This window comes from Mobula birostris, chromosome 4 (genome assembly GCF_030028105.1).
Source record: "Mobula birostris isolate sMobBir1 chromosome 4, sMobBir1.hap1, whole genome shotgun sequence".
Taxonomy (NCBI): Eukaryota; Metazoa; Chordata; class Chondrichthyes; order Myliobatiformes; family Myliobatidae; genus Mobula; species Mobula birostris.
This window is the reverse complement of record NC_092373.1, coordinates 108,525,709-108,551,618: the sequence shown is the minus strand read 5'-3', so window position 1 is coordinate 108,551,618 and position 25,910 is coordinate 108,525,709. Positions and strand designations below refer to the sequence as shown.

The 25,910-nt window shown below is 42.1% G+C and overlaps 1 protein-coding gene across 2 annotated transcripts in view; it reads right to left on the bottom strand.

The window, feature by feature from the left end:
* Positions 1-22,709, bottom strand: part of afap1 (actin filament associated protein 1) — a 407,775-nt gene extending 385,066 nt beyond the window's left edge. Inside the window, exon 1 of one of the 2 annotated variants that reach the window (XM_072255900.1) lies at positions 22,553-22,709. In XM_072255900.1, coding sequence (XP_072112001.1) covers positions 22,553-22,595 — 43 coding nt within the window. In that variant the 5' untranslated portion in view covers positions 22,596-22,709. Of the gene's footprint in view, positions 1-15,728; positions 15,750-22,552 lie in introns of those variants that run through there. The other variant, XM_072255903.1, reaches the window with a different exon arrangement.
* Positions 22,710-25,910: the final 3,201 nt, after the last annotated feature.

The window sequence follows — 25,910 nt, the reverse complement described above, 5'->3', positions numbered from 1 at the left end:
CTATTGTAAACGAGGAACTAGAAGCCAACAATTTAAGTGATTGATAGGTAACCTTTAGTTTCAAGAAAATGATGAGGAGCCAATTTGTGAAAAATACAGGAGTCTGTAGTGGGTGATCGGGAAAGAGTTAAATAAAGCTAATTCATTTTGTAATCAATGAGTTTATGAACAAAGGCTTACACTGATTTCAAATACCAGAGTAAGAAAAAGATTAAAGTAAGTTGAAGACATTTTAAGTAACCTCTTAACTATATGCTCAAAATATTAGGAAAACAGACATTTTAATTCAGAACACTTTTGAGACATGTATATATATTCATGATAAAATTGAATAAATGAGTTGTGAATATCATGGAAAAAGAATAAAAATAATGTTCTGAATTGCTGTAAAGCTGCTTTAAGGATGATTAACAAAAATTTAAACACTTTTACTATTCCAACTAAATTGAAGGTCTCATTTGTAGATTTGTAGTGTCCCCCATCATAGTTACTTGATCACAACAACAGGCATGCAAATCTCAATTCTTGCCAGCCAGTGGTGTAGTGCTGATATCCACACCAGACTTTGAGGCAAGTGGTCCCGGGTTCGAATCCGGCTGGCTCCTTGCATGCTTTCCGTTCGTGCTGGGTTGAGTGTCGAGCTAGCAACTCGGCCTCATATAAAAACAAACAAAAATGATCAAGAAACTGCAAGGTTGCTGCCTGATGCGCCACAAGGCACGTAAAGGAACAACACAAATTTCAAATCACAGAAAGCAATAGACTCCAGTATAATCATTTAACACAGCATTAGTCTAATTTATAATGTTATTGAAAATTTTAAATGCTAAAATTTTAATGTATACTATTAGGCATACTGTAAAAAACGTTGATCCTGTGCTTCTCTGAAACAACATGTAAGATACTTTCCGCAAACATTGTCCTTCCTGTACTAGCTCCAATTATCCTCCTACCGAGAGCAGTGAGAAAGGGGCCAAATGATACCCACCAGACAAGCAATCTATTGACAGCAGATTCATTTGACATTACTTGAACTCAAAGCATTGCAACTGCACCCTGTTATTAAAAACTAATGGCCATTTCATTTTCTAAGCATTTTTATCCAATTAGATTTTCTGGGAAAAAAACAAAAATAAACCAGGAAATTATTTCACCCACAATTCAAAATCTACAACAGTGTGGAAGAAATGGGCTCATTATGCCAACATTAATAAAGAGACACACTGTGATGTTCACTGTACAGATGGTCTTGATTTTGCAGTTTAGTTCCTTGAAGATATATTATAAAGTTTCATTAAAACTATTCATTACTAGAAGTTAATACCTAACTGGTCCTGATTTTAAATACAATCTTTATCACCTTTTATGAATAATTTTTTAATGAAGATGTCCAGATATGACCTATGAATCGGATGCACGTCAGCTTTGGCAGAGTTTGCAGGCCAAACCTAACATCATGAATGGTGGTGATGCTTCACTCCCAGATGAGTTAAACGCCTTTATGCACACATTAAAAAGGTGAATAAAGCTACACCTGTGCGAATCGCTGCAGCACCTGGCAATCCTGTGATCTGTCTCGGAGGCCGATGTCAGAACACCTTTCATGAGGGTGAACCATCGCAAGGTGTCAAGCACTGATGGTGTATCTGGTAGGGCTCTGAAAACCTGAGCCAAGCAACTGGTGGGAGTGTTCAATCTCTCACTGCAGCAGTCAGACATTCCTACTGACTTCAAAAGGGTGACAGTCATACCAGTGCCCAAGAACAGCATGGCGAGCTGCCTCAATCACTATTGCCCAGTGGCACTCACGTCTACTGTGATGAAGTGTTTGAGAGGTTTGTCATGGCCAGAATCAACTCCTGCCTAAGCAAAGACCTGGAGCGCTGCAACTTGCCTATTGACACAATAGGTCTTCAGTGAATGCAATCTCACTGGCTCTCCACTTGGCCTTGGATCTGGACAATTGTAATACCTACATCAGGCAGCAGTTTATTGACTACAGCTCAGTGTTCAACACAATCATATCCTCCATTCTAAACAACAAGTTCCAAAACCAGGGCCACTGTACCTCTCTCTGCAAATGGATCCTTGGCTTCCTCATCAGGAGACCAGAGACTGTGTGAATTGGAAATAACACCACCTCCTCGCTGATGATCAACCCTGGCACACCTCAAGGATGTGTGCTTAGCCAAAGCTCTATTCTCTCTACACCCATGATTGTGTAGCTAGGCACAGCTCAAACTCCATCTATAAATTTGCCGATAGCACAACTATTGTTGGCAGAATTTCAGATGATGATGAGAAGGCGTACAGGAGTGAGTTTGCTCAGCTGGTTTAGTGACTCTGCAACAACAACCTTGCACCTAACATCAGTAATACTAAGGAATTGATTGTGGACTTCAGGAAGGGGAAGTCGAGGGAACACACACCAGCCGTCATCGAGGGATCAGCAATGGAAAGGGTGGGCAGTTTCAAATGTCTGGGTGTCAACATCGCTGAAGATCTATCCTGGGCCCAACTTATTGAAGCAATTACAAAGAAGGCATGACATTGGCTATATTTCTTTTGGTGGTTGAGTAGACTTGGTATGTAACCAAAGACTCTTGCAAATTTCTGTAGATATACCATGCAGAATATGCTAACTGGTTGAGTCACCATCTGGTATGGAGAGGCCAGAACACAGGACCAGAAAAAGCTGCAGAAAGTTTCAAACTCAGCCAGTTCCATCAGGGGGACAAGCTTCTCCAGCGTTGAGGACATCTTCAAAAGGCAATCCCTCATAAAGACGGCATCTGTAATTAAGGACCTCCATCATTGAGGATATCATCAAGGAGGAGATAAGGAAGCAGAAGACACACACTCAACATTTGAGGAACAGCTTCTTCCCCTGCACCATCAGATCTCTGAATGGACAATGAACACATGAACACTCTCTCACTACTTTTTTTGGTCTCTTTTTAACTTATTTATCTAATTTAAAATTTTAATATATATTTCTTACTGTAATTTATAGTTTTTAAAAATTATGTATTGCAATGCATTGCTGCCACAAACAACAAGTTTCACGATATATGCCAGTGATTATTAAACCTGATTTGATTCTGCTTAACTTATCCAGTCTTTCAAGTCAAAAGACATAATACACAAGGGTAAACAATGTGCCAATGACCATTGTGATATGTGTTGACCATCTATCAGGTCTTATGGAAGCAGTTCATGTCAGCCAAACCAATCAAAGTATACACTCAACATTCTTCTCATCTGTTTCAACTTGGCAGTACATCCAATGACATCAACAAAGTTACTGAGTAGATAACACTATCACAGCTCCCGCAATGCTACAATATTGTTCTACAAACCTGATCAAATACTCTGGATTTCCAGTAATTGGTGGGAAACTGTTCACCCAGCAACACATTCTTTCAAAATAATCCATATATCATCCATAAATATCTGCCTTTTTAAAAAAAAGTCAAACTCTGTTAAGTGAAGCACACTCACCAGGTAGTGTGGCAAATTTTATTTCCTCTTAGATTCAGTAACTGTTCATTAATTTTTAAGCAAAAAATTTCTACCGAAAAATTGAAAATGAATCCTGCACTCTCTAACCATAAATTTTCGAATTTGAAATTCAGTAAATTGGTTTTGCACCACTCTTTGGTGTGGGATGTCTTCTATTTTATTGTGGTCAAATTGTCCGGCATTAAAAGCACCTGCTTCAAGCACTTTTATGCTCATGTTCTTTTTAAGATTTTATTTCAGGAAACCGATGTCTGTGAGCTCACTCCCCATTGTTCATACTATTAAATCCATTTCATTTATTCTGGCAGCAGAATCACATATCTGATTTATATGGGTCCATGATCCTGCTACCAATTTAGACAGCTGGATTGAGTGGGTTGGGTTATTCCTCCTTTAATTGCCACAAATCCTACCTACAAAGGTACCGAGCAAGACCAGTCTGATTATATTGCAATAGTTTGTCAAGCGCCAGCACCTTCCCAATATGTGAATGAAATCTGCATAAACAATAGAGAACAAATCACTTTGATACAATATATCTCAAACATGAGAAAATCTGAAAATGCTGAAGATCCAAAGCCACACAAACACAAAGTACTGGAGGAAGTCAGTTCAGGCAGTATTTTATGGAAAAGAGTAAACAGTCGACGTTTTGGGCCGAGACCCTTCATCAGGACTGGAATAGAAGGGGAGAAATCAGTGTGAAATGTGGGGGAGGGGAAGATGGCAGGTAATAGGTGAAACCAGAAGAGGGGGTGGGGGTGAAGTAATGAGCTGGGAAGTTGATTGGTGAAAGAGATAAGGCGCTGGAGAAGTGGAGACCTGATAGGAGAGAATAGAAGGCCATGAAAGAAAGGGAAGAAAGAGGAGCACCAGAAGGAGGTGATGGGCAGGCAAGGAAATAAGGTAAGAGAGAGAAATGGGAATGCGAATGAGAATGGTGAAGGGGGCGCCATTACCAGAAGTTCGAGAAGTCAATGTTCATACCATCAGGTTGGAGGCTACCCAGAGAGAATATGAGGTGTTGTTCCTCTAACCTGAGTGTGGCGTCATCGCAGCAGCAGAGGAAGCCACGGACTGACATGTCAAGATGGGAATGGAAAGTGGAATTAAAATGGATGGCCACTGGGAAATCCCACTTTTCCTTGTGGCGGAGCATAGGTGCTCAGTGAAGCAGTCTCTCAATCTATATTGGGTCTCACTTATGTACAGGAGGCCACACCGGCAGCACCGGACACAGCAGATGCCCCCATAAGACCTACGGGTGAAGTGTAACCTCACCATGAAGGACTGTTTGGGGCCCTGAATGGTAGTGAGGGAGGAGGTGTAGGAGTAGGTGTGGCACTCGTTCCACTTGCAAGGACAAGCACTAGAAAGGAGACCAGTAGGGAGGAACCAGTGGACAAGGGAGTCGTGTAAGGAGCGATCCCTGGAGAAAGTGGAAAGTGGGGGTAGGGAAAGATGTGCTTGGCGGTAGGATCCCACTGGAGGTAATGGAAGTTACGGAGAATGAAGGAATTTTCCCTTCCTTCCAGTCCTGAGGAAGGGTCTCGGCGTGAAGCATTGACTATTAACGCTTTTCCATAGATGCTGCCTGGCTTGTTGAATTTCTCCAGTATTTTGTGTGGGTTGCTTTGATATATCTGACTACGCAGTCTCTCAGTTTGCCATTGGCAATGTCTTTGTTCACAAGTAACTAACAGGTAGGGAGACTACATATTGCCATCTAGTTAGGACAGTCCAGAAATGTAAACAGCAAATCTAGTGTCTAAAGGATTATAACTCTTCTAAATTTCCATGTCGTGGCTGGTGGCGTAGTGGCATCAGCGCTGGATTTCAGAGTGAGGTCCAGCCGGCTCCCTTGCACGCTCTCCATCTGTGCTGGGTTGAGCATCAAGCTAGCAACTTGGCCTCGTAAAACTAAGAAAACCTGCTAAAAAAAAAACGCCGTCATGACGGCGTCCCAATGACTCCACATGGAGTTAAGGGCTTTCTTCTTCAAATTTCCATGCACAGAATTAAAATTAACTGTGTACCAACAGCAAGGTGCAACATGCTGTCCCTAATATTCAGAATGATTACAAAACAAATAATTTGATATTTACTTTGTGTTAAGATTATTATAGAATATAAATTGCTTGTATAATCGCAGGCACGTCCCCAGCTGAGAACACCAATATTTTGTCAAAGGGCAATGGTATTACTTTTTCCCATTGGAAAGGTGGTCACTCTCATAACAAGATTTGAGATTGGTTATTCACATTCTTCCAGACACGAGTGTAAAGGAGTACAAAATTATTGTTACTCAAGATCCAATGCAGCATAAAAAACACAATAAATATAAAGTAATGCTATAAAACGCAACGTGCAAGTAACTGCTGAGTGTGCCTCTATATATACATAAGATTAGCTTGTATACATAGATTGTGTGAGCACATGGGCCAAGTGGTTAAGGCATTGGACTAGCTACCTGAAGGTCGTGAGTTCGAGCCCAGCCGAGGGAACATATTGCGTCCTTGAGCAAGGCTCCTTGAGCAAGGCACTTAATCACACATTGCTCTGCGACGACACTGGTGCCAAGCTGTATGGGTCCTAATGCCCTTCCCTTGGACAACATTGGCCTCATGGAGAGGGGAGACTTGCAGCATGGGCATGGGCAGCTGCTGGTCTTCCATACAACCTTGCCCAGGCCTGCGCCCTGGAGAGTGAAGACTTTCCAGGCGCAGATCCATGGTCTCGCAAGACTAACGGATACCTTAGATACATAGATTGATGGTATGTACATAAAGTGACACCAGGTGCAGGATAATCTGAACAGAAGGTGACTCTGACAGGAAGTGATAAAGCAGCTGATGTGGATGTAATGGTGGTGGTGGGAGGGGTGGGGGGAGGCATGGGGGGTGGGGTGTTTATCCGCAAGACAGCTTGGGGGAGCTAACTGTTTTTGAGTCTGGTGGTCCTGACGTGGATGCTACGTAGCTTCTTCCCTGATGGGAGTGGGACAAACTGTCCAAGGACAGGGAGAGTGGGATCTTCCATATTACTGGCCTTTATCTGACTCCTCTCTGTATATACGTCCTTGATGGCCGGTAGGCTGGTGCCGGTGGTGCATTGGACAGTTTTAACTGTCTGCTGTCAACCTCTCCTGTCCACCGCAGTGCCTTTTCTCTACCACACAGCGACGCATCATGTTAAGATGCTCGCAACTGCACGACTGTAGAAATTCATGAGTATTGATGTTCATAGTCCAGCTCTCTTTCTTCAGTCTCCTCAGAAAGTAGAGGTGTTGGTGAGGTTTCCTGAGTGTGCAGGAGGTGTTCTGGGACCCTGAGTGGTTGTGCGAGATGTGCACTCTCAGGGTTTGAAGCTCTCGCAGTTGCCACTGCTGTGTCACCAATGTGAAGAGTGGTGCGGGATCTCCTGAAGTTGATAACCATCTCCTTTGTCTGACTGACATTGAGGAGGAGGTTATTTTCCTGGCACCAGGCTTCAAGCTCTTCCAACTCCTCTCTGTAGGCTGTCTCATCGTTGTTGCCGATGAACCCCACCACTGTTGTGTCATCGGCGAACTTGACGATGTGATTACTTGGGTGTCTGTCCATGCAGCTGTGTAAGCAGAGTCTACAGCAATGGGCTCAGCACACAGTCCAGGAGGGCAGCCATGATGAGGATGACGAGGAGTGGTTGTGCACCCTGACTCTCTGAGGTCTGTTGGCTAGGAAGTCCAACACCCAGTTATACAGTGGTGTAATTAAACGGAGGAGTTGGAGTTTGTTTTACTAAGGTCTGTGGAATAATACTAAAGCCCAGAAACAGCCTCTGTCTTGTGTCCTTGTTTTCTAGGTGTGTCAAGGCCAGGCACATGACAAGCACTATGGCATCTGTCATCAAGCAATTCTGTTGGTGAGTGTCCAATGTAGCAGGAGTGGAGTTTTTGATGTGTGTCATTACCAACCATTCAAAGCGCTTCATGGAGGTTGGTGTCAGTACCACCAGGCAGTAAATGTTCAGTTCTAAAGGTGTAGAGTTCTTTGGTACAGGAATGTTGGTGGCTGATTTGAAGCACATGGGGACAGTAGCCTGGATGAGCGTTTAAGATATCTGTGTAGATGTCAAAGAGCTGGTGTGCACACTCCCTGAGTACTTGGCCTGAGATGTTGTCTGACCTGGCAGCCTTACCGACATTGACTCTCTGCAGAGTCCTTCTTGTGTCTGCTTCTGATACAAACAGTGTCTGCTCACCTGAAGGGGTAGAAGCTTTTGTGATGGCAATTTGTTGCATAAAAGCTGAAATGCCAGTGGCGAATACAATGGAAGGAGGTATCGGACAATATTATCTTCTGAGCAGAGCAATCAAATCCAACAACGGTGAAGCCAATTGTAGGGACAATACAAATAACTTCATTGTCCCAAGCTTTGAAAGTTGACTCCCAGCATCTTTTTTTTCTGCAAATGTGAATTGTTGGACAAGTTTTATCTTGCCTGTGCAAATCCATACTGAGAGAGCACTGCATAATTAGAGACATCACTTTTTAGCTAACGGTATTTGTTCAGGATGTATAAAATTTAGAAAATATTGTAAATATGTGTAGTGCCACTTTAAATACCAAACCTCTGTAAAATTTCCAAATTTTAATAGATATAGGAATAAATAGCAGTTACAAAGTTCATTTCATGTTTCAAGTTTAATTATCATTCAGCCATACATGAGTATAGCCAACAAGACAGCATCCTTCCAGGACCAAGGTGCAAAACGCATCACCAACAGCACACAGCACAGTGCACAAATAGCTCATGATTTCCAAAAAATATCTAAAATATAGAAAATAGGTGCAGGAGTAGGCCATTCGGCCCTTCGAGCCTGCACCGCCATTTATTATGATCATGGCTGATCATCCAACTCAGAACCCCGCCCCAGCCTTCCCTCCATACCCCCTGATCCCCGTAGCCACAAGGGCCATATCTAACTCCCTCTTAAATATAGCCAATGAACTGGCCTCAACTGTTTCCTGTGGCAGAGAATTCCACAGATTCACCACTCTCTGTGTGAAGAAGTTTTTCCTAATCTCGGTCCTAAAAGGCTTCCCCTTTATTCTCAAACTGTGACCCCTCGTTCTGGACTTCCCCAACATCGGGAACAATCTTCCTGCATCTAGCCTGTCCGATCCCTTTGGGATTTTATACGTTTCAATCAGATTCCCCCTCAATCTTCTAAATTCCAATGAGTACAAGCCCAGTTCATCCAGTCTTTCTTCATATGAAAGTCCTGCCATCCCAGGAATCAATCTGGTGAACCTTCTTTGCACTCCCTCTATGGCAAGGATGTCTTTCCTCAGATTAGGGGACCAAAACTGCACACAATACTCCAGGTGTAGTCTCACCAAGGCCTTGTACAACTGCAGTAGTACCTCCCTGCTCCTGTACTCGAATCCTCTCGCTATAAATGCCAGCATACCATTCGCCTTTTTCACCGCCTGCTGTACCTGCATGCCCACTTTCAATGACTGGTGTATAATGACACCCAAGTCTCGTTGCACCTCCCCTTTTCCTAATCAGCCACCATTCAGATAATAATCTGTTTTCCTATTTTTGCCACCAAAGTGGATAACTTCACATTTATCCACATTAAATTGCATCTGCCATGAATTTGCCCACTCACCCAACCTATCCAAGTCACTCTGCATCCTCTTATCATCCTCCTCACAGCTAACACTGCCACCCAGCTTTGTGTCATCCGCAAACTTGGAGATGCTGCATTTAATTCCCTCATCCAAGTCATTAATATATATTGTAAACAACTGGGGTCCCAGCACTGAGCCTTGCGGTACCCCACTAGTCACTGCCTGCCATTCTGAAAAGGTCCCGTTTATTCCCACTCTTTGCTTCCTGTCTGCTAACCAATTCTCCATCCACATCAATACCTTACCCCCAACACTGTGTGCTTTAAGTTTGCACACTAATCTCCTGTGTGGGACCTTGTCAAAAGCCTTCTGAAAATCCAAATATACCACATCCACTGGTTCTCCCCTATCCACTCTACTAGTTACATCCTCAAAAAATTCTATGAGATTCGTCAGACATGATTTTCCTTTCACAAATCCATGCTGACTTTGTCCAATGATTTCACCACTTTCCAAATGTGCTGTTATCACATCTTTGATAACTGACTCCAGCAGTTTCCCCACCACCGACGTTAGGCTAACCGGTCTATAATTCCCCGGTTTCTCTCTCCCTCCTTTTTTAAAAAGTGTGGTTACATTAGCCACCCTCCAATCCTCAGGAACTAGTCCAGAATCTAACGAGTTTTGAAAAATTATCACTAATGCATCCACTATTTCTTGGGCTACTTCCTTAAGCACTCTGGGATGCAGACCATCTGGCCCTGGGGATTTATCTGCCTTCAATCCCTTCAATTTACCTAACACCACTTCCCTACTAACATGTATTTCGCTCAGTTCCTCCATCTCACTGGACCCTCTGTCCCCTACTATTTCTGGAAGATTATTTATGTCCTCCTTAGTGAAGACAGAACCAAAGTAATTATTCAATTGGTCTGCCATGTCCCTGCACCCCATAATCAATTCACCTGTTTCTGTCTGTAGGGGACCTACATTTGTCTTTACCAGTCTTTTCCTTTTTACATATCTATAAAAGCTTTTACAGTCCGTTTTTATGTTCCCTGCCAGTTTTCTCTCATAATCTTTTTTCTCCTTCCTAATTAAGCCCTTTGTCCTCCTCTGCTGAACTCTGAATTTCTCCCAGTCCTCAGGTGAGCCACTTTCTCTGGCTAATTTGTATGCTTCTTCTTTGGAATTGATACTATCCCTAATTTCTCTTGTCAGCCACGGGTGCACTACCTTCCTTGATTTATTCTTTTGCCAAACTGGGATGAACAATTGTTGTAGTTCATCCATGCAACCTTTAAATGCTTGCCATTGCATATCCACCGTCAATCCTTTAAGTGTTATTTGCCAGTCTATCTTAGCTAATTCACGTCTCATACCTTCAAAGTTACCCCTCTTTAAGTTCAGAACCTTTGTTTCTGAATTAACTATGTCACTCTCCACCTTAATGAAGAATTCCACCATATTATGGTCACTCTTACCCAAGGGGCCTCTCACGACAAGATCGCTAATTAACCCTTCCTCATTGCTCAAAACCCAGTCCAGAATAGCCTGCTCTCTAGTTGGTTCCTCGACATGTTGGTTCAAAAAACCATCCCGCATACATTCCAAGGAATCCTCTTCCTCAGCACCTTTACCAATTTGGTTCACCCAATCTACATGTAGATTGAAGTCACCCATTCTAACTGCTGTTCCTTTATTGCACACATTTCTAATTTCCTGTTTAATACCATCTCCGACCTCACTACTACTGTTAGGTGGCCTGTACACAACTCCCAACAGCGTCTTCTGCCCCTTAGTGTTACACAGCTCTACCCATATCGATTCCACATCTTCCTGGCTTATGTCCTTCCTTTCTATTGTGTTAATCTCTTCTTTAACCAGCAACACCACCCCACCTCCCCTTCCTTCATAGCTATCACTCCTGAATATTAAATATCCCTGAACGTTGAGCTCCCATCCTTGGTCACCCTGGAGCCATGTCTCTGTGATCCCAACTACATCATAATCATTAATAACAATCTGCACTTTCAATTCATCCACCTTATTACGAATGCTCCTTGCATTGACACACAAAGCCTTCAGGTGCTCTTTTACAACTCTCTTAGCCCTTATACAATTATGTTGAAAAGTGGCCCTTTTTAATGCTTGCCCTGGAATTGTCGGCCTGCCACTTTGACTTTTCTCCTTAGTACTTTTTGCTTCTACCCTCACTTTACACCCCTCTGTCTCTCTGCACCGGTTCCCATCTCCCTGTTGTGAACTAACCTCCTCACGCCTAGCCTCTTTAATTTGATTCCCACCCCCCCAATCATTCTAGTTTAAAGTCACCTCAGTAGCCCTCGCTAATCTCCCTGCCAGGATATTGGTCCCCCTAGGATTCAAGTGTAACCCGTCCTTTTTGTACAGGTCACGCCTGCGCCAAAAGAGGTCCCAATGATCCAAAAACTTGAATCCCTGCTCCCTGCTCCCTGCTCCAATCCCTCAGCCACGCATTTACCCTCCACCTCATCGCATTCCTACTCTCACTATCACGTGGCACAGGCAGTAATCCCGAGATTACTACCTTTGCGGTCCTTTTTCTCAACTCCCTTCCTAGCTCCCTATATTCTCCTTTCAGGACCTCATCCCTTTTCCTACCTATGTCATTGGTACCTATATGTACCACGACCTCTGGCTCCTCACCCTCCCACTTCAGGATATCTTGGACACAATCAGAAATATCCCGGACCCTGGCACCAGGGAGGCAAACTACCATCCGGGTCTCTGGACTGCGTCCACAGAATCGCCTATCTGACCCCCTTACTATCGAGTCCCCTATCACAACTGCCCTCCTCTTCCTTGCCCTACCCTTCTGAGCTACAGGGCCAGACTCTGTGCCGGAGGCACGGCCACTGTCGCTTCCCCCGGGTAAGCTGTCCCCCCCAACAGTACTCAAACAGGAGTACCTATTGTTAAGGGGCACAGCCACCGGGGTACTCCCTATTACCTGACTCTTCCCCTTCCCCCTCCTAACCGTGACCCACTTGTCTGCCTCCCGTGGCCCCGGCGTGACCACCTGCCTGCAACTCCTCTCTATCAACTCCTCACTCTCCCTGACCAGACGAAGGTCATCGAGCTGCAGCTCCAGTTCCATGACGTGGTCCCTTAGGAGCTGCATCTCGATGCACTTGGCGCAGATGTAGACGTCCGGGAGGCTTGGAGACTCCAGGGCCTCCCACATCCGAGACCGAGAACAGCAAACTGCCCTCACACTCATACTGCCCCTCCCCTCAAATAACAACAGAAAATGAATGCCAAACCTTCCTCGCCTCGCCCGTTTCTGCCTAAGCCCATTGAGCCGAAGCCCTTAAGTCTTCACTCTGCTCCCGGCTCACTCCGCTGCCCGCAAACTACGCTGCCCGCTCTATGAGGCTCTGTTCCTTTTAAATCTGCCACGCTGCACAGCCCGACGTCACACACCTGCGCAGTCCCGCCTCTCAGAACGCCGTTGGAGAAAAAAAAATAATGAAAATTTCAAAAATGTCTTTCTCGGCACTCCCACTCAGACTCCTTCTTTGAATCAAACCCGAAGCAGGATTTCTGCCCTTTTAAATCTGCCGCGCTGCAGATACAGTCACAAAGGGAAAATATATAGCCAAAATTCAAGTTGTCTTGGCCCAGCTTTTCCTTCCACCAAGGAAATGGGGGAGGGAGACATTGACAGGAGGTGTCAGCCCCCAGCCCAGTACGAAATCCACTGGCACACAGCCAGCTCTAGCGCCTCTTTTGCTAGCGACTCTGAGGCACTCCTGGGCCTTGTCTGCACAACAACCAAGGTAACACAGCTCCCCTGCCGTCAGCCTCACCAATCAACCAGTGAACTAGGCTTGCAGTTTTCTACATTGTTAATGTCCGACAGGGTTTTGCAATCATAATAAAAACGTCTAAAGCCTGGTTTATACTTCTGCGTCAACGCGTCGCCGTAAGGTCTACGTTGCTGCAAACCCTACACAAAGCCAACACGGAACCCTACATGACAGCCTGCGCTGCTGCAACACACACCTCTCCCAAGATGTAACCATGCGTCAGGGCAACACAGAATGCAACAACTGTGATTGGTCCACTTGGTAGCATCGCATGCCATCCTACGCTGCAATAGTTTCCCATTCGGCAACTGAAGGGTAGGGAAGGAACTCTGGCAGCAATGCTTTCCATAACGCTTTACAGACCTTCTAAATTATGGAGGACACATTTCGCACGAAAAAAGACGCTCGCGTCTTGTTTACCTCGAGACTACCATGACCATGAAGAAGTGCGCATGTGTGACGTGCGCAAATTGCTGAGCGATGCAGGCACACCAATGCACAAGTGTAAATGCTCACAACGTGCGTAGGCCACTTGCGTAGGTTACGGTATCCAATTAATGCAGAAGTATAAACCAGGTTTAAAACAACTACTCTCTATTAAATCCCAAGAAACAGTTAACAGCTGAAATCACCTCCACCTAGCTGTGTAAATTGCATTTCATTATCACTTTCTTTTTCAGCTATTTTACATAACACAACTCCTTTATTCGTCCAGTGGCCAAGGGTGAGGGCAAAAGGTTCTTCATGAGTGGCATGGAAAGATGAGCCAGAGAGTACAACCACCTACACACTGTAGTTTTGGCTTTTAATCCCCATAATATTTTTTAAATAAGTTCATATTTTACTCCAATTATCTTACAAATTGCAAAACGTAGATTCCAAACTCTCCCTTAGAATAAATGAAATCATTGAAAATTTTAGGAAAAACAGGTAAGCTTTCTTCACACAATCAATGATTGGCATATGCATAACACACAAAAATGAAAGGATGAGGTTGCAATTACAAGTAGCCAATGCATTCAATTAAGTTAAGTTCAATTCAGTTAAGAATTACAGGAAGTCTGACTTGTATAGAGATATGTGGCTATTCTTTTTCTCAGATCTATTAGGAGTAAAAGAGGTGAGAGTGGATATCAGACTGCTAAAGAATGACACTGGAGAGGTAGTAATGGTGACAAAGAAATAGCAGACAAACTCATTAAGTACTTTGCATCAGTCTTCACTGTGAAAAACACCAACAGTATGCCGGAAATTCAAGAGTGTAGCCACTATTACTATGGAGAAGGTGCCTGGGAAGCTGAAAGTTCTAAAGGTAGATAAATCACCTGGACCAGATGGACTGCACCCCAGGGTTTCGAAAGAGATAGCTGAAGAGATTATCACAAACAAGAGAAAAATCTGCTGATGCTGTAAATCCAAGAAATGCACACAAAATGCTGAGTTCCTCCAACATTTTGTGTATGTTGCTGAAGAGATTATGGAAGCTTCAGTGGTGATCTTTAAAAAATCATTAGATTCAATGTTGCAGAGGATCAGAAAATTGAAATGTCACTCAACTCTAAGAAGAAAGGGCAGCAAAAAACTAGGACTTTTAGGCCATTTAGCCAGATTTCAGTATTTGGTCAGATGTTGGAATCCATCACTAAGCATGAGGTTTCAGGGTACTTAGAGGCACATGATAAAATAGGCCAAAGTTAGCATGATTTCCTTGGGGGGAAATTTTGTCTGATCTATCTGTTGGAATTCTTTGAGGAAATAACAGGCAGGATAGGCAATGATCATGGATGTTGTTTACTTGGATTTTCAGAAGGCCTTTGACAAGGCACATGAAACTGCAAAACAAGAGCGCATGGTATTACAGGAAAGATACTAGCATGGATAGAAAATTGCAGGAGGCAAAGAGTGTGAATAAAGGGGAACTTTACTGTTTAGCCCCCAGTGTCTAGTGGCATTCTGCAAAGATCAGTGTTGAGACTACTTTGTTTCAAGTTATATGTCTGTCAATAATTTGGTTGATGAATAGATAGATGGCTTAGTAGCCAAATTTGCAGATGATACAAAGATAGGTGAAGGGGCAGGCTACAGATAGACTTGGACATTTTAGGAGAATGGGCTAAGAAATGGCAGACACAATACAGTGCAGAGAAGTGTATGGTCATGCACTTTTTCGAGAGAATAAAGGTGTAAACTATTTTCTAAACTGGGAGTAAATTCAGAAATCCAAGGTACAAAGGGATTGCAAGTGTGGGCCTGTACTCACTGGAGTTTATAAGAATGGGGGGGGGGGGATTCCATTGAAATCCATCAAATATTGAAAGGACTGGATAGAGTGGACATAGAGAGGATGTTTCCTACATGGAGGAGCCTAGGATGAGGGCACAGCCTCTGAATACAAGGATGGCCCTTCAGAACTATTGTTGACAGAATTTCAAATGGTGACATGGAGGCATACAGGAGTGAGACAGGTCAGCTGGTTGAGTGGTGTCATAATAACAACCTTGCACTTAGTGTCAGTAAGACCAAGGGATTGATTGTGGACTTCAGGAAGAGGAAGTTGAGGGAACAGACACCAGTCCTCATTTGAGGGATGAACTGTGAAGAGAGGGAGCAGTTACATGCTCCTGGGTGTCAACATCTCTGAAGATCTATCCATATTGATGCAATTAAGAAGGCATGAAGTGGCTACATTTCACCAGGAGTTAAGGAAATTTGGCATGTCACCAAAGATACTCACAAATTTCTACAGATATACTGTGGAGAGCATTCGAACTGGTTGCATCACTGTCTGGTATGGAGAGCCCACTGCACAGGATCAGAAAAAGCTGCTTAAGGCTGTAACTCAGTCAGCTCCATCATGGGCACTAGCCTCCCAAGCATTGTGGACACCTTCAAAAGGCGATTCCTCAAAAAGATGGCATCCGTCATTAAGGACCCGCTTTACCCAGGACATGCCCTCTTCTCATTGCTACCATCAAGAAAGAGGTACAGGAGCCTGAAAACGCACACCCAGTATTTCAGTATAGCTTCTTCCCCTCCACCATCATATTTCTGAAAGGACAATGAATCCGTGAACACTACCTCACTATTTTCTCCTCTCATTTTGCATTACTTATTCAATGTATTCTTTTTATATACTTTTTATTTTAATTCATAGTTTTTTTGTTATTATATGCTGAAATGTACTGCTGCATCAAAACAACAATTATCACAACATATGCCAGTGATAGTAAACTTAATTCTGATTCTTACTTGTTTTTAAAGCTCTCAATGGTCTGGGACCAGAGTACATCACAGTAGCACTTTTGTTTTATAACTGCTCAAGCTCTCAGGCCTTCTTCTGCCAGTCACTGAAATTACAACAATCTCCTTCAAAAGATAGGTTAGCTTTTTTTTGGTCTATGCTCCTGAACGCAATACCTAAAACTAAAAGGGATGCAGACTCAGTTGACACTTTTAAACACCAGTTCAAAACCTATGTATTTAACCTTGCTTTTAATTAATACCATTTTGTCTTTTATTTTCATATTTGCACTTTATCTCATTGTAGAGCACTTTGAACGATATTGTTTATCTGAAAAGTGCTTTTTAAGTAAGTTATTATTATTATATTCAATTCAAAGATCTAATGTATATGCATTCTCCATTATGAACAGCAGAGCTGGTATCTCAGTCTCTCTATCCAGGTTTAGTAATTGTTCTTTATCAGTCTAATGTACTTCTGATGCCATTCATTACAATAATGACAAGTCTCTTCCAGATGAGCTCAATGCCTTATAATGCTTGCACACCCCTGGTGATCCTATAATTTCAGTCTCTGAGGTCAATGCGTGTGAACAGCCTTCAGGAGGGTGAGCCCAGCCCAGACGGGGTATCTGACCAAGTACTACTTTCAACTTTGAAATTTAGTGTGAAAGTATGGTTACTGTGTAAAGTGATTGCATGTACTTTACAACTTATGGAGAAAATCGATAAAAATGGAACTCATTTGTTACCTAGTTCAAAATTCAAAGTAAATTTATAATCAAAGTCCACACAGTGTATGGCACTATATACAACCCTGAAATTCATTTTCATGGCCTTCAAGTTGCTGACTCTCTACAGCTCTGATCCTCTGATGAGGACTGGTTGGTGGACCTCTGGTTTTATCCTCTCGAAGTCAATAATCAGCTTCTCGGTCATGCTGACATTGAGTAAGATGTTGTTATGGCATCACAGCTAGATTTTCAATCTCCCTTATAAACGCTGATTTGTTACCACTTTTGATTTGGCCAACAACAGTGGTGTCATCAGCAAACTTCAATCTACATAGAATATGTTAGTGACACATATGTGAATTTTCAAAGATGTTTATATTAGATTAAACAAAAAGATATACACAAAATATCTTCTATGTTGCTTCTTTTATGCTCTTAAAACATGATTGGAGAACAACTGGCAATGCTGCTTCCCACAGCATTAGTTTATTTTCACTCTTGGTACGTGCTTGGACCTGGGATTAAAGTACAAGAATAGGGAAGTTAAGCTCTAACTTTTTGAACCATTAGTCAGACCTCAGAGTATTGCATGCAGTTCTGCTCACTATACTACAGGAAAGATGCTTTAGGGTTGGAGAGAATGTAGAGGAGATTCAATCTGATTTTGCATAGAATGTTGTGTATCAGTTGTAAAGAGAGTCTGGACATGCTAAGTCTGTTTTCTCTAAAGCAAAATTGGTTAAGAGAGGACATAATATAAAATTATGAGGGATATAGATTGGGTAGACCACAGGTATTCCCTGTTACAGAGGTAGACAAAACTAGAGGATATAGATTTGGGGTAAGAGATCCAGAGATGATCTGCAGGGCACCATTCTCACCCTGGAGTACACTGCCGAGAGAGTGGTTGAGGTTGAGTTGTTGACAGCATTTAAAAAGTGTCTAAATGACTACTTCATCACCATTAAATAGAAGGCTGTGGGTCAAGTGCTGGAAAGTTGAGATGATTAATAAAGATGGGTCTCCATTTGTTGGTATAGTCACAGTAGGCCAAATGGCTGTATTACATGCGGCATAACCCCATTACATAATAAGGAATCAATGGTTCACTGGGCCAAATTATATATATTATTTTACCTCTGATAAGCTACAAAATCTGAAACTGTCATAAAACTTTAAACAAATAAACAAAAGTGAAAAATATGTTACACGACCACAGGGAAAATACTAGATAAATGGAATTAATTGGATTATTACACTAAAGTGCCAGTGCAAACAAAACAGGTGAAATAAACTTCTGTGATTCTGAAGAAACGTTGGACTGAGTCACTATAATTCCAACAGGATAAGTCATTGTATTTTGTAATTGTTGGAGCTAAGAACTGGGTATTCCATAGCATATCACAACAAAAATTAGTTTTGAAATGTGGTCCTTGTTGTATTGTCATTACTTGCTATAGTATATCTTCAGCTGAAGAGACTGCCCGTAGAATTACATCCATATTCTGGTCATTGCCCAAATGACTTGTGCATACAATGCCTTGGAAAAGTATTCTGCCCTCATAACTATTTTCACACTTTACTGTCTCACTTTCTAAATTTAAAATATATTTGAGCAGGATTTTTGAGCTAATCTACAGAACATTATGCATCATGTCAAATCAAAAGAAAAATGTGCTAAAAATTTGCTAAAAATTAAAAACCAAAATTGTGAGGTTGAAAAAACATTCCTCCCCTTTGTAATTACTAGGTTAACTTCCCTCAGCTGCAATAAACTCTATCACCTTATCAACTCACCCAATTTGTTGATGTAGAACATTTGGAGGATCATCTGTTTTAAAAGAATAAATACCCCTCTCTCTGTATGGTCCAACAGTACAGCAGATTTTCAACAGACCAAACCAAAATGAAGTTAAAAGAGCATTGAAGACAAGTCAGAGAAATGACAACAGGGAAGCACAAATCTGGGGAAGGGTACCAGATCATGTCAAAGGCACTGAACATATCTGGGAGCTCAGTGCAATCCTTCATTAAAAAGTGGAGGAAATATGAAACCAGACACACAGCCTAGATCAGGCCACCCCTCTAAACTTAGTTGCTGAACAGGAATGGTACTTGGTTAACCACCTGGGTTGTTATTTTAAGTTTGGTGGGATGAAGGTATCAGACAGTAATTCTCATTAACTTTTGTTTGGTAACTTAATTCCCAAGCAATGTAATACAATAAGGGATTTATTATGATAGTTAGAATTGCATGTAGATCTTCTCTCACCAGGCCTGGAAACTTTACCAGGAACCCAAAAAAATAGTCCCTGCCCCAGACTGACAACAGATACACCTGGCAAATGAAAAAAATGTTGGTTACATTACAAAAACCCATTTTTGTTACACCATCATTTACCAAAAATATCTTAAGGTACTTCACAAGAAAGTTTTAAAGGTAAAGGACAAAAATTGTGGTGAAATGGAAGGAGTTATAAAGGGATATTTTAACAGGAAAGAGGAGAACAGCTTAAAGATGGATTTCCTGAGTTCACAGCCTTGGCAACTGAACTATGGAATAATTAAATTTTGGATAAACGAGAGAAAAAGCAAAGCCGAGATAGAACAGTACAGAACTCTAGGTGATGGGTGGAGTAGAGTGTGTGTGTGTGGGTGGGGGGGAAGAGAGACTAGAGTTAGAGGAGATTGGAGACAACAGAAAAGAGTTAGAAGGGATTTGAAAACAAAAGTTGAAAGTTACAAAACTGGCTTTTATGAAAGTACAGCCTAAAATGAAATCAGGCTAGTATATCAGTGATGAAGTGATATTATGCACTTTTTTGAATCAACATTACAATCATAACAGCATTTAAGTAGTTAAGCTAACCATGGCATCCTGCCTGGTCAAGCCTAAAATCTCTTCCTGGTTACTAAATTTGATTGCTAAGTGAAATATTCCCAATATCAGGACAATATGCTGAAGGTGGAAAGTCTATAATTGACTAATGTGAGATCTGATGTGTAGTAAATGCAACATTTTGTAAGGAAAAAAGATGAATTTTAACCCATGTTTCCCAATGAATGCAACCTCCAAGGTTTTCCTGAAGTTGTTTCTGGTTCTATTGTGGAGTAAACTGTTGACATTGATCACCGGCACTAAAACCATTGCAACACCATTAACCAGAATGTTAGAAGAACATGTGGTTGGTCTTTTGTCATCTAGCAATTCCTGTTCTGATTGTAATTGATTTAGGCTGGGATCTGCTGCAAGCGGATAAATCTATCCACTTTTGAAAACATTTGACAATGCGCTTGGTAAACATCCTGCTGCAGGCAGAGAAAACATTTCTAATTTGCCTTGGGTTTTCATCACCAAAGACCCTATGCTGTTGTGAGGGGAGCTCAAGATGATCTCCCTGACAGCTTCCAAACGCAGCAGAATCAGTGTTGAGGATACTCATTGGTAGCTCTGCACGACACTCATGGTAACATTGCTGCTAGAATGCAAAATCCCTGCTTCCGTGGCTGCTGTTGGGTTGCTTCCTTAAGTTACTATTTCACATCTAATATCTTTGTTTAACTATTCCCCTTACCTATCCTTTGTTTGTCATAAAATAATCCCAATAACATCGGCAAAATTTACCAGTAACTAAAAGAAACAATGGTGCTAATCCAAATCAGTGCTTTCTTCTTCCTCTGCTGTAAGGGAAATCCTTTGATGTAATATTTACAACAAACATAATGAGTTAATTTAACCTCTTATTTTACTGGAAGCCATCCCAAAGTTCTTTTTTTTTTCATTAATCATTCAATCTCATTGGATTTTTGAGTGGGCACCTCTGGATTGTTGATGGTGTTCACATCAGCCCACACTAACTCTTTCAGTTCTGTTCACCTTGTAGCATCCCAATTTACACCTCTCTCCCGGTCCTTATCATATGGGTCTTCTGGGCAGTGTAGATGTCTGATTTCATTATCCGGCTAAGGCATCTCCACCTCCCCTTTTCACTGGGTTCTACATCTGTCATTTGATACAGCTCTTGGTTTAAGATTCTCATTAATGATCCAAGGATCATCCACATGTGCTTCTTTGGAAATAATTCTAACTTGTGAACCCTACTTCATTCACAGGCAGTAATCCACCAGCATTCCAGAACACATTAATTATAATAGATTTCTAATGCTACATCAGTGCCAATGCACTATTAAAAATCAAAGCAAAGACAAAATGGTGTGGTAGTGAATATCACAAAGTTACTCCAAAAATCACATTAAACTTATATTGTCCATACATTAATATTTCAAAATGCAACAACGAGAGATTGCATGCTGAAATTAATTTCTCTGGATTTCATAGAGTATAGAAACATATGTCTCAATCGACAAAGAATACAGAAAGGCTGCATATCTTCCCTGTACCCTTATCTACAGAGGCATGTGATTAATCAATCTCTGCAAGGATGAAATTGTCACATCACACAACCACCACCTCTCCTGCAATCCATTCAGCTAGCTGCCTGTCCTCAAGAGAAACTCTTTTCTGTCATTCTCCTCAACAGTAAGTATTTCATCAACTCCTAGATAATGCTGAAAAAAGTAATTTCACTTTTGCAAATAATCTAAAATGCAGCATAAAAATCACCATTTTATTAAAACTTAAATTGCGATTACATTTATTGGCACGCTCTCGTTCACTCCAAAGACAAAAGCTGCGAGATCACTGACATGTATGATTGATTAAGGCGGATCTAAATGACAATCGATACTTTCTTTGACTAGAAGAAATACAGTAGAGTGACAGAAATCTGTGCAGTCGCGTTTTAAATCCCCTTGGGCAGATGATTTCCCCTCTCCCCTGGGTAATTTCAGACGTGTGGGTGTGTGTCCAGCATACAAAATGAGCACCCCTGAGATTGACTCTGAGCACCATTACCTCCCAAACAATAAATCATGTACAGTCCCACCCTTCTACCGCTTTGTTTAGCTGCTCGGTGTTCTCCTTACATCCACATTATCAATGCACAATTCTTTTTTTCTTTCCTAGATGACATAATAATGTGGCGGAAATGAACAAAAGGTATCTCATATGTTGTAATGGAAAACGAAAATTAACGCCGTACGGATTACATACTAAATTCCATTGCAGAATTATTTGATTGTTAATGCTTCTGATTCGCAGCATGAATCACGTTAGATTTTTTTTTAGATCGTTTGATAGCCACTAGAATTGACAATGATTAAAACAAAAATCACGCGGCACTTTGAAGTATAACAAATGTCAAAAAGAGCAACTCATTTTGCGAAATCATCCCCACAATGTATGCCAAAAACGCAAGGCTTTCATAGATGAGAAAACATTCCTGCAAACCAGTGAGTAAAACAGCGCCGTTACAGCTCTCCCCTTTCTCTTACATGGCAACAACTGTGGCCGTTTCTTTCATGACTTGTCTTTACATGTACTCATACCATCCTGTCCGCTTTCCTCAAATGTCAGAAAAGAACATGTCAGTTAACGGCACTGAATTCGCGCGTTTGGTACATTACAATTCAATTCTTAAAATGTGCTGTACTTCCAAACTGTGTGATTAACACTGAAGCCTACCTTTAATGCATGTTTCCACTTCCAGTTTTGTTCTTTGCTCCATAACGAGAAATTGCAATGTATCGGTCCGCTGTGCTCGCTGCTCCTTGTCTCGCCGCCGCTCGGCTCACCAGCCCCTCGAACAGCTGTCAAAATTATGGAATGAGTGACAGACAGTGTTATCCAATTGGGAACGCTCATTGGTTTAACACCGCCAATGGAATATGCGTAAAGGCGAAGGCGCAGATGTGACAATGCCCAAGGGCGGGGATTGACACACAGATTAACAAATCAAAGACTAAAATCAATCCAACCAATTGGAGTTGAAAGTGTGTCTGGTTTGTAAATTGATTGATGTTACCAAGGTCTAATCGTAACAGGAGAAAGCAAGCAATTTGTCCAATCACAAAGTGAATAATAGAAAATGTTGTTAATATATATGTTTGTGTTGCGAACCATGGATATAAATAATGGAGACTAGTTTATGGGATTTAGACTTGTCAAAATTTGTTAGGCAGTGTAAACCAAGACAAGGGCAGGTATAAACTATAAACCTGAAGTTCTCTTCTGAAAACCCCCGATAAGTTTGAAGAAGGGTAGCAGTTTTGAATTACCTGATGCATTGCAGCTTCACAGAATTGCAGAATGTTTACAGCAAGGAGGGCCTTTCAGCCTGTCAAATCCGTGCAGACGTGTGTAGAGCAGACTAACTGATCCCATTCCCTTGCACTCTCCCCAACGCGCTTCAAATTAGGGAGATCCGTCAGGGACACAGGCGCTTCGGTGTACTGGGTCCGCGCCATCAAGAACCCGTTTTCACAACTCACTTCATTCTCCCCATCGAACTCCCTCTTACCTACACACGAGGGAAATTTACAGTCGCCAGTTAACCCACTGGTCCACACAGTCTGCATCGAAGCACCTGGTTACAAGTAGATAATGCATGCTCCGGACAGACAGGACCGAGATTATGACTGAACCCAGTTACTGTACTGGAGATCTGAATCAGCAGCTCCTTACCAAGTGTCGACGTAGATCACTAATTCAGAGTCCAGAGTGCTTACTGTTGGCGTATATCTCTTCAGGTACTCATCCATCTCTGTTCAGCACACAACAATTCAATATATTTCCATGCTAGTTGTGCATTCCTCATCCTGACTATGCAATGTGCTTTTTTCCTCCTCCTTTTGTTTTGCTATACACGAATGCTCCAGATGGCTCTTGACGTGAGTTGGCAATAGCACATGACATGACGAACGTTGAGCTCTATAACGACCTACCGATGCTCACCACTAAAATCCAGGCGAGAAGACTGCAACTAGCGGGGCATTGTCTATGCCACCCTGAGCTACCTGCCGGCCTAGTCAGCATATGGGAGCCCAAGCACAGGAGGATGAACCCTGGGCGCCCTCCGAAGACTATGGTCAACACGCTCCTAGAAGACAGCGGCGCGGCTAATGTAGATGAACTGAACACACTGATGAGGGAGAGGGAGAAGTGGAGAGTTCGTCATCGTGCCTGACACCGGCCTCCTAGGCCTGAGTCAACGTAGTAGCAGTAGTTTGTTTTGCCAGTCCCCTTCATTCCATGCTCTCGAATCCACTATCTACTCTCTATATCTACTTGTCTATACCCACTCTGATTTAAAATATTTCTAATAGATGTCCAACCAGCCGTGTCTGCTCCAATGAGAACAATCCCAGCTTCTTCAGACTATCCATATGATGAAACTCTCTCATTCCTGCAATGATTTTAGTAAATCACTTCTCCATCATTCTGAACACCAGGCCTAAAAACACATTTAGGAAAAGACATAATTGTTTGGAGGGAGTGTACAGAATTTTCATCAGCTTGATTCCTGGAATGAAGGGGCTATCAATAAAAGGAATTGGGTAGGTTGGGCTTTCATTCATTGGAATTTTGAAAAATGGGGAGGATAATCCTATTGAAACACAACATGTTGGGAAGGAAAGATAGGAATAGGGGCTAGAATGGTGGGGTTATCTAGAACTAGAATCAAAATTGCTAATTCAGGCTAATTCAGAAGGTCATGATTCTTAGGGGTTCTGTACCCCAGAGAGCCATTCATTACATTCAGAAATTATTCAGTCATGATTTTATTAAGTATCAGAGCATGGTTGAGAGGTTGGTTGACCCACATCTGCTTTTGTTTCCTGTGTTTTTATGTTCTTAAAATGTGGTGTTCAGAACTAGGCCCACCAATCCTCATTGGGACAAAAAATTGGATCAAAAAATTCTCCTGAAAATGCTTTAGAAACCCCTCCTGTACACTCCCCATCCCACCCTCCCCCTTCTGGTATTGCTAGTCTACATCTAGGTTGTTTCTGTCACCCATTATAACTTAAGACTTCTTCACATCTCTTTGAACCTCTCACTGGCTGACAGTCTACAGAGTAGTCCAGCAGTAGGAGCACATCTCTGTTGTGTCCTGCTTCTGCACAGAAAAGTTCTGTTATGGATTTTCCAGGACATCCTGTGTTTCCAGTTCTGCAAAGTTCTCCTAAATGATGCTGCCATTTTCCCTCCTTTTACTCCTTTCCTTTCTCACCTGCACATTTTATAACCATTTTATAACCAGGAATACTTAGAGTACAATCCTGTCCTATTTTAGCCAAATATCTTTTATAGCGTTATAATTCCATAGGGATAATTTCACCTGCAGCTCGTTAATGTGCTTTCTGTCTGTTGAGGACATTTCATCCATTTACAAGTGTCCAGGACACAGAGAGTCCAGGATTCCCATGTGCAAAGGATGGGCATTTCATTAGTCATGATTCTATTTTTAGATTAACTGATCAAATAAAAAAAACTTAAAATACAATTGCTATTAGATGACTTACTGTTACTTGACCTGATAGAATTCTTAAATTTGTCAGCCCATTGAATCCAACGCTGGCGGTCAGTTGTGACAGGGCTTACATGCTGTAATGGGCTACAAAGTGAAGTCAAGCAGCATCAAAAAGATGATTACCACCCCTCGCTAATGAGCTTAATGCATTCTATACACATTTTACACAGAAGATTATTACGTGACCATCCGCCCCAACAGCACCCAATCTCATAAACCCACAGTGACCGCTGCAGATGTAAGATCAGTATTCAGAAGAGTGAAGCTATGGAAAGCACCTGGCCCAGAGGGGTCTCTGGGCATATACTTCGATCCTGTGTAGATCAGCTGTAAGGTGTATTCTTGCTTCAATCTGAAGTTCCGACCTGCTTTAAAAAGACCACTATCATTCCGGTACCTTGGAAAAACAAGGTATCATGCCTTAACAACTACTGTCCACTGCAATTTGCCTACCAGTGGCCAGGTCTATGGCAGACACCAACTCCCTGGAGCATCTGGATAGTAAGACAC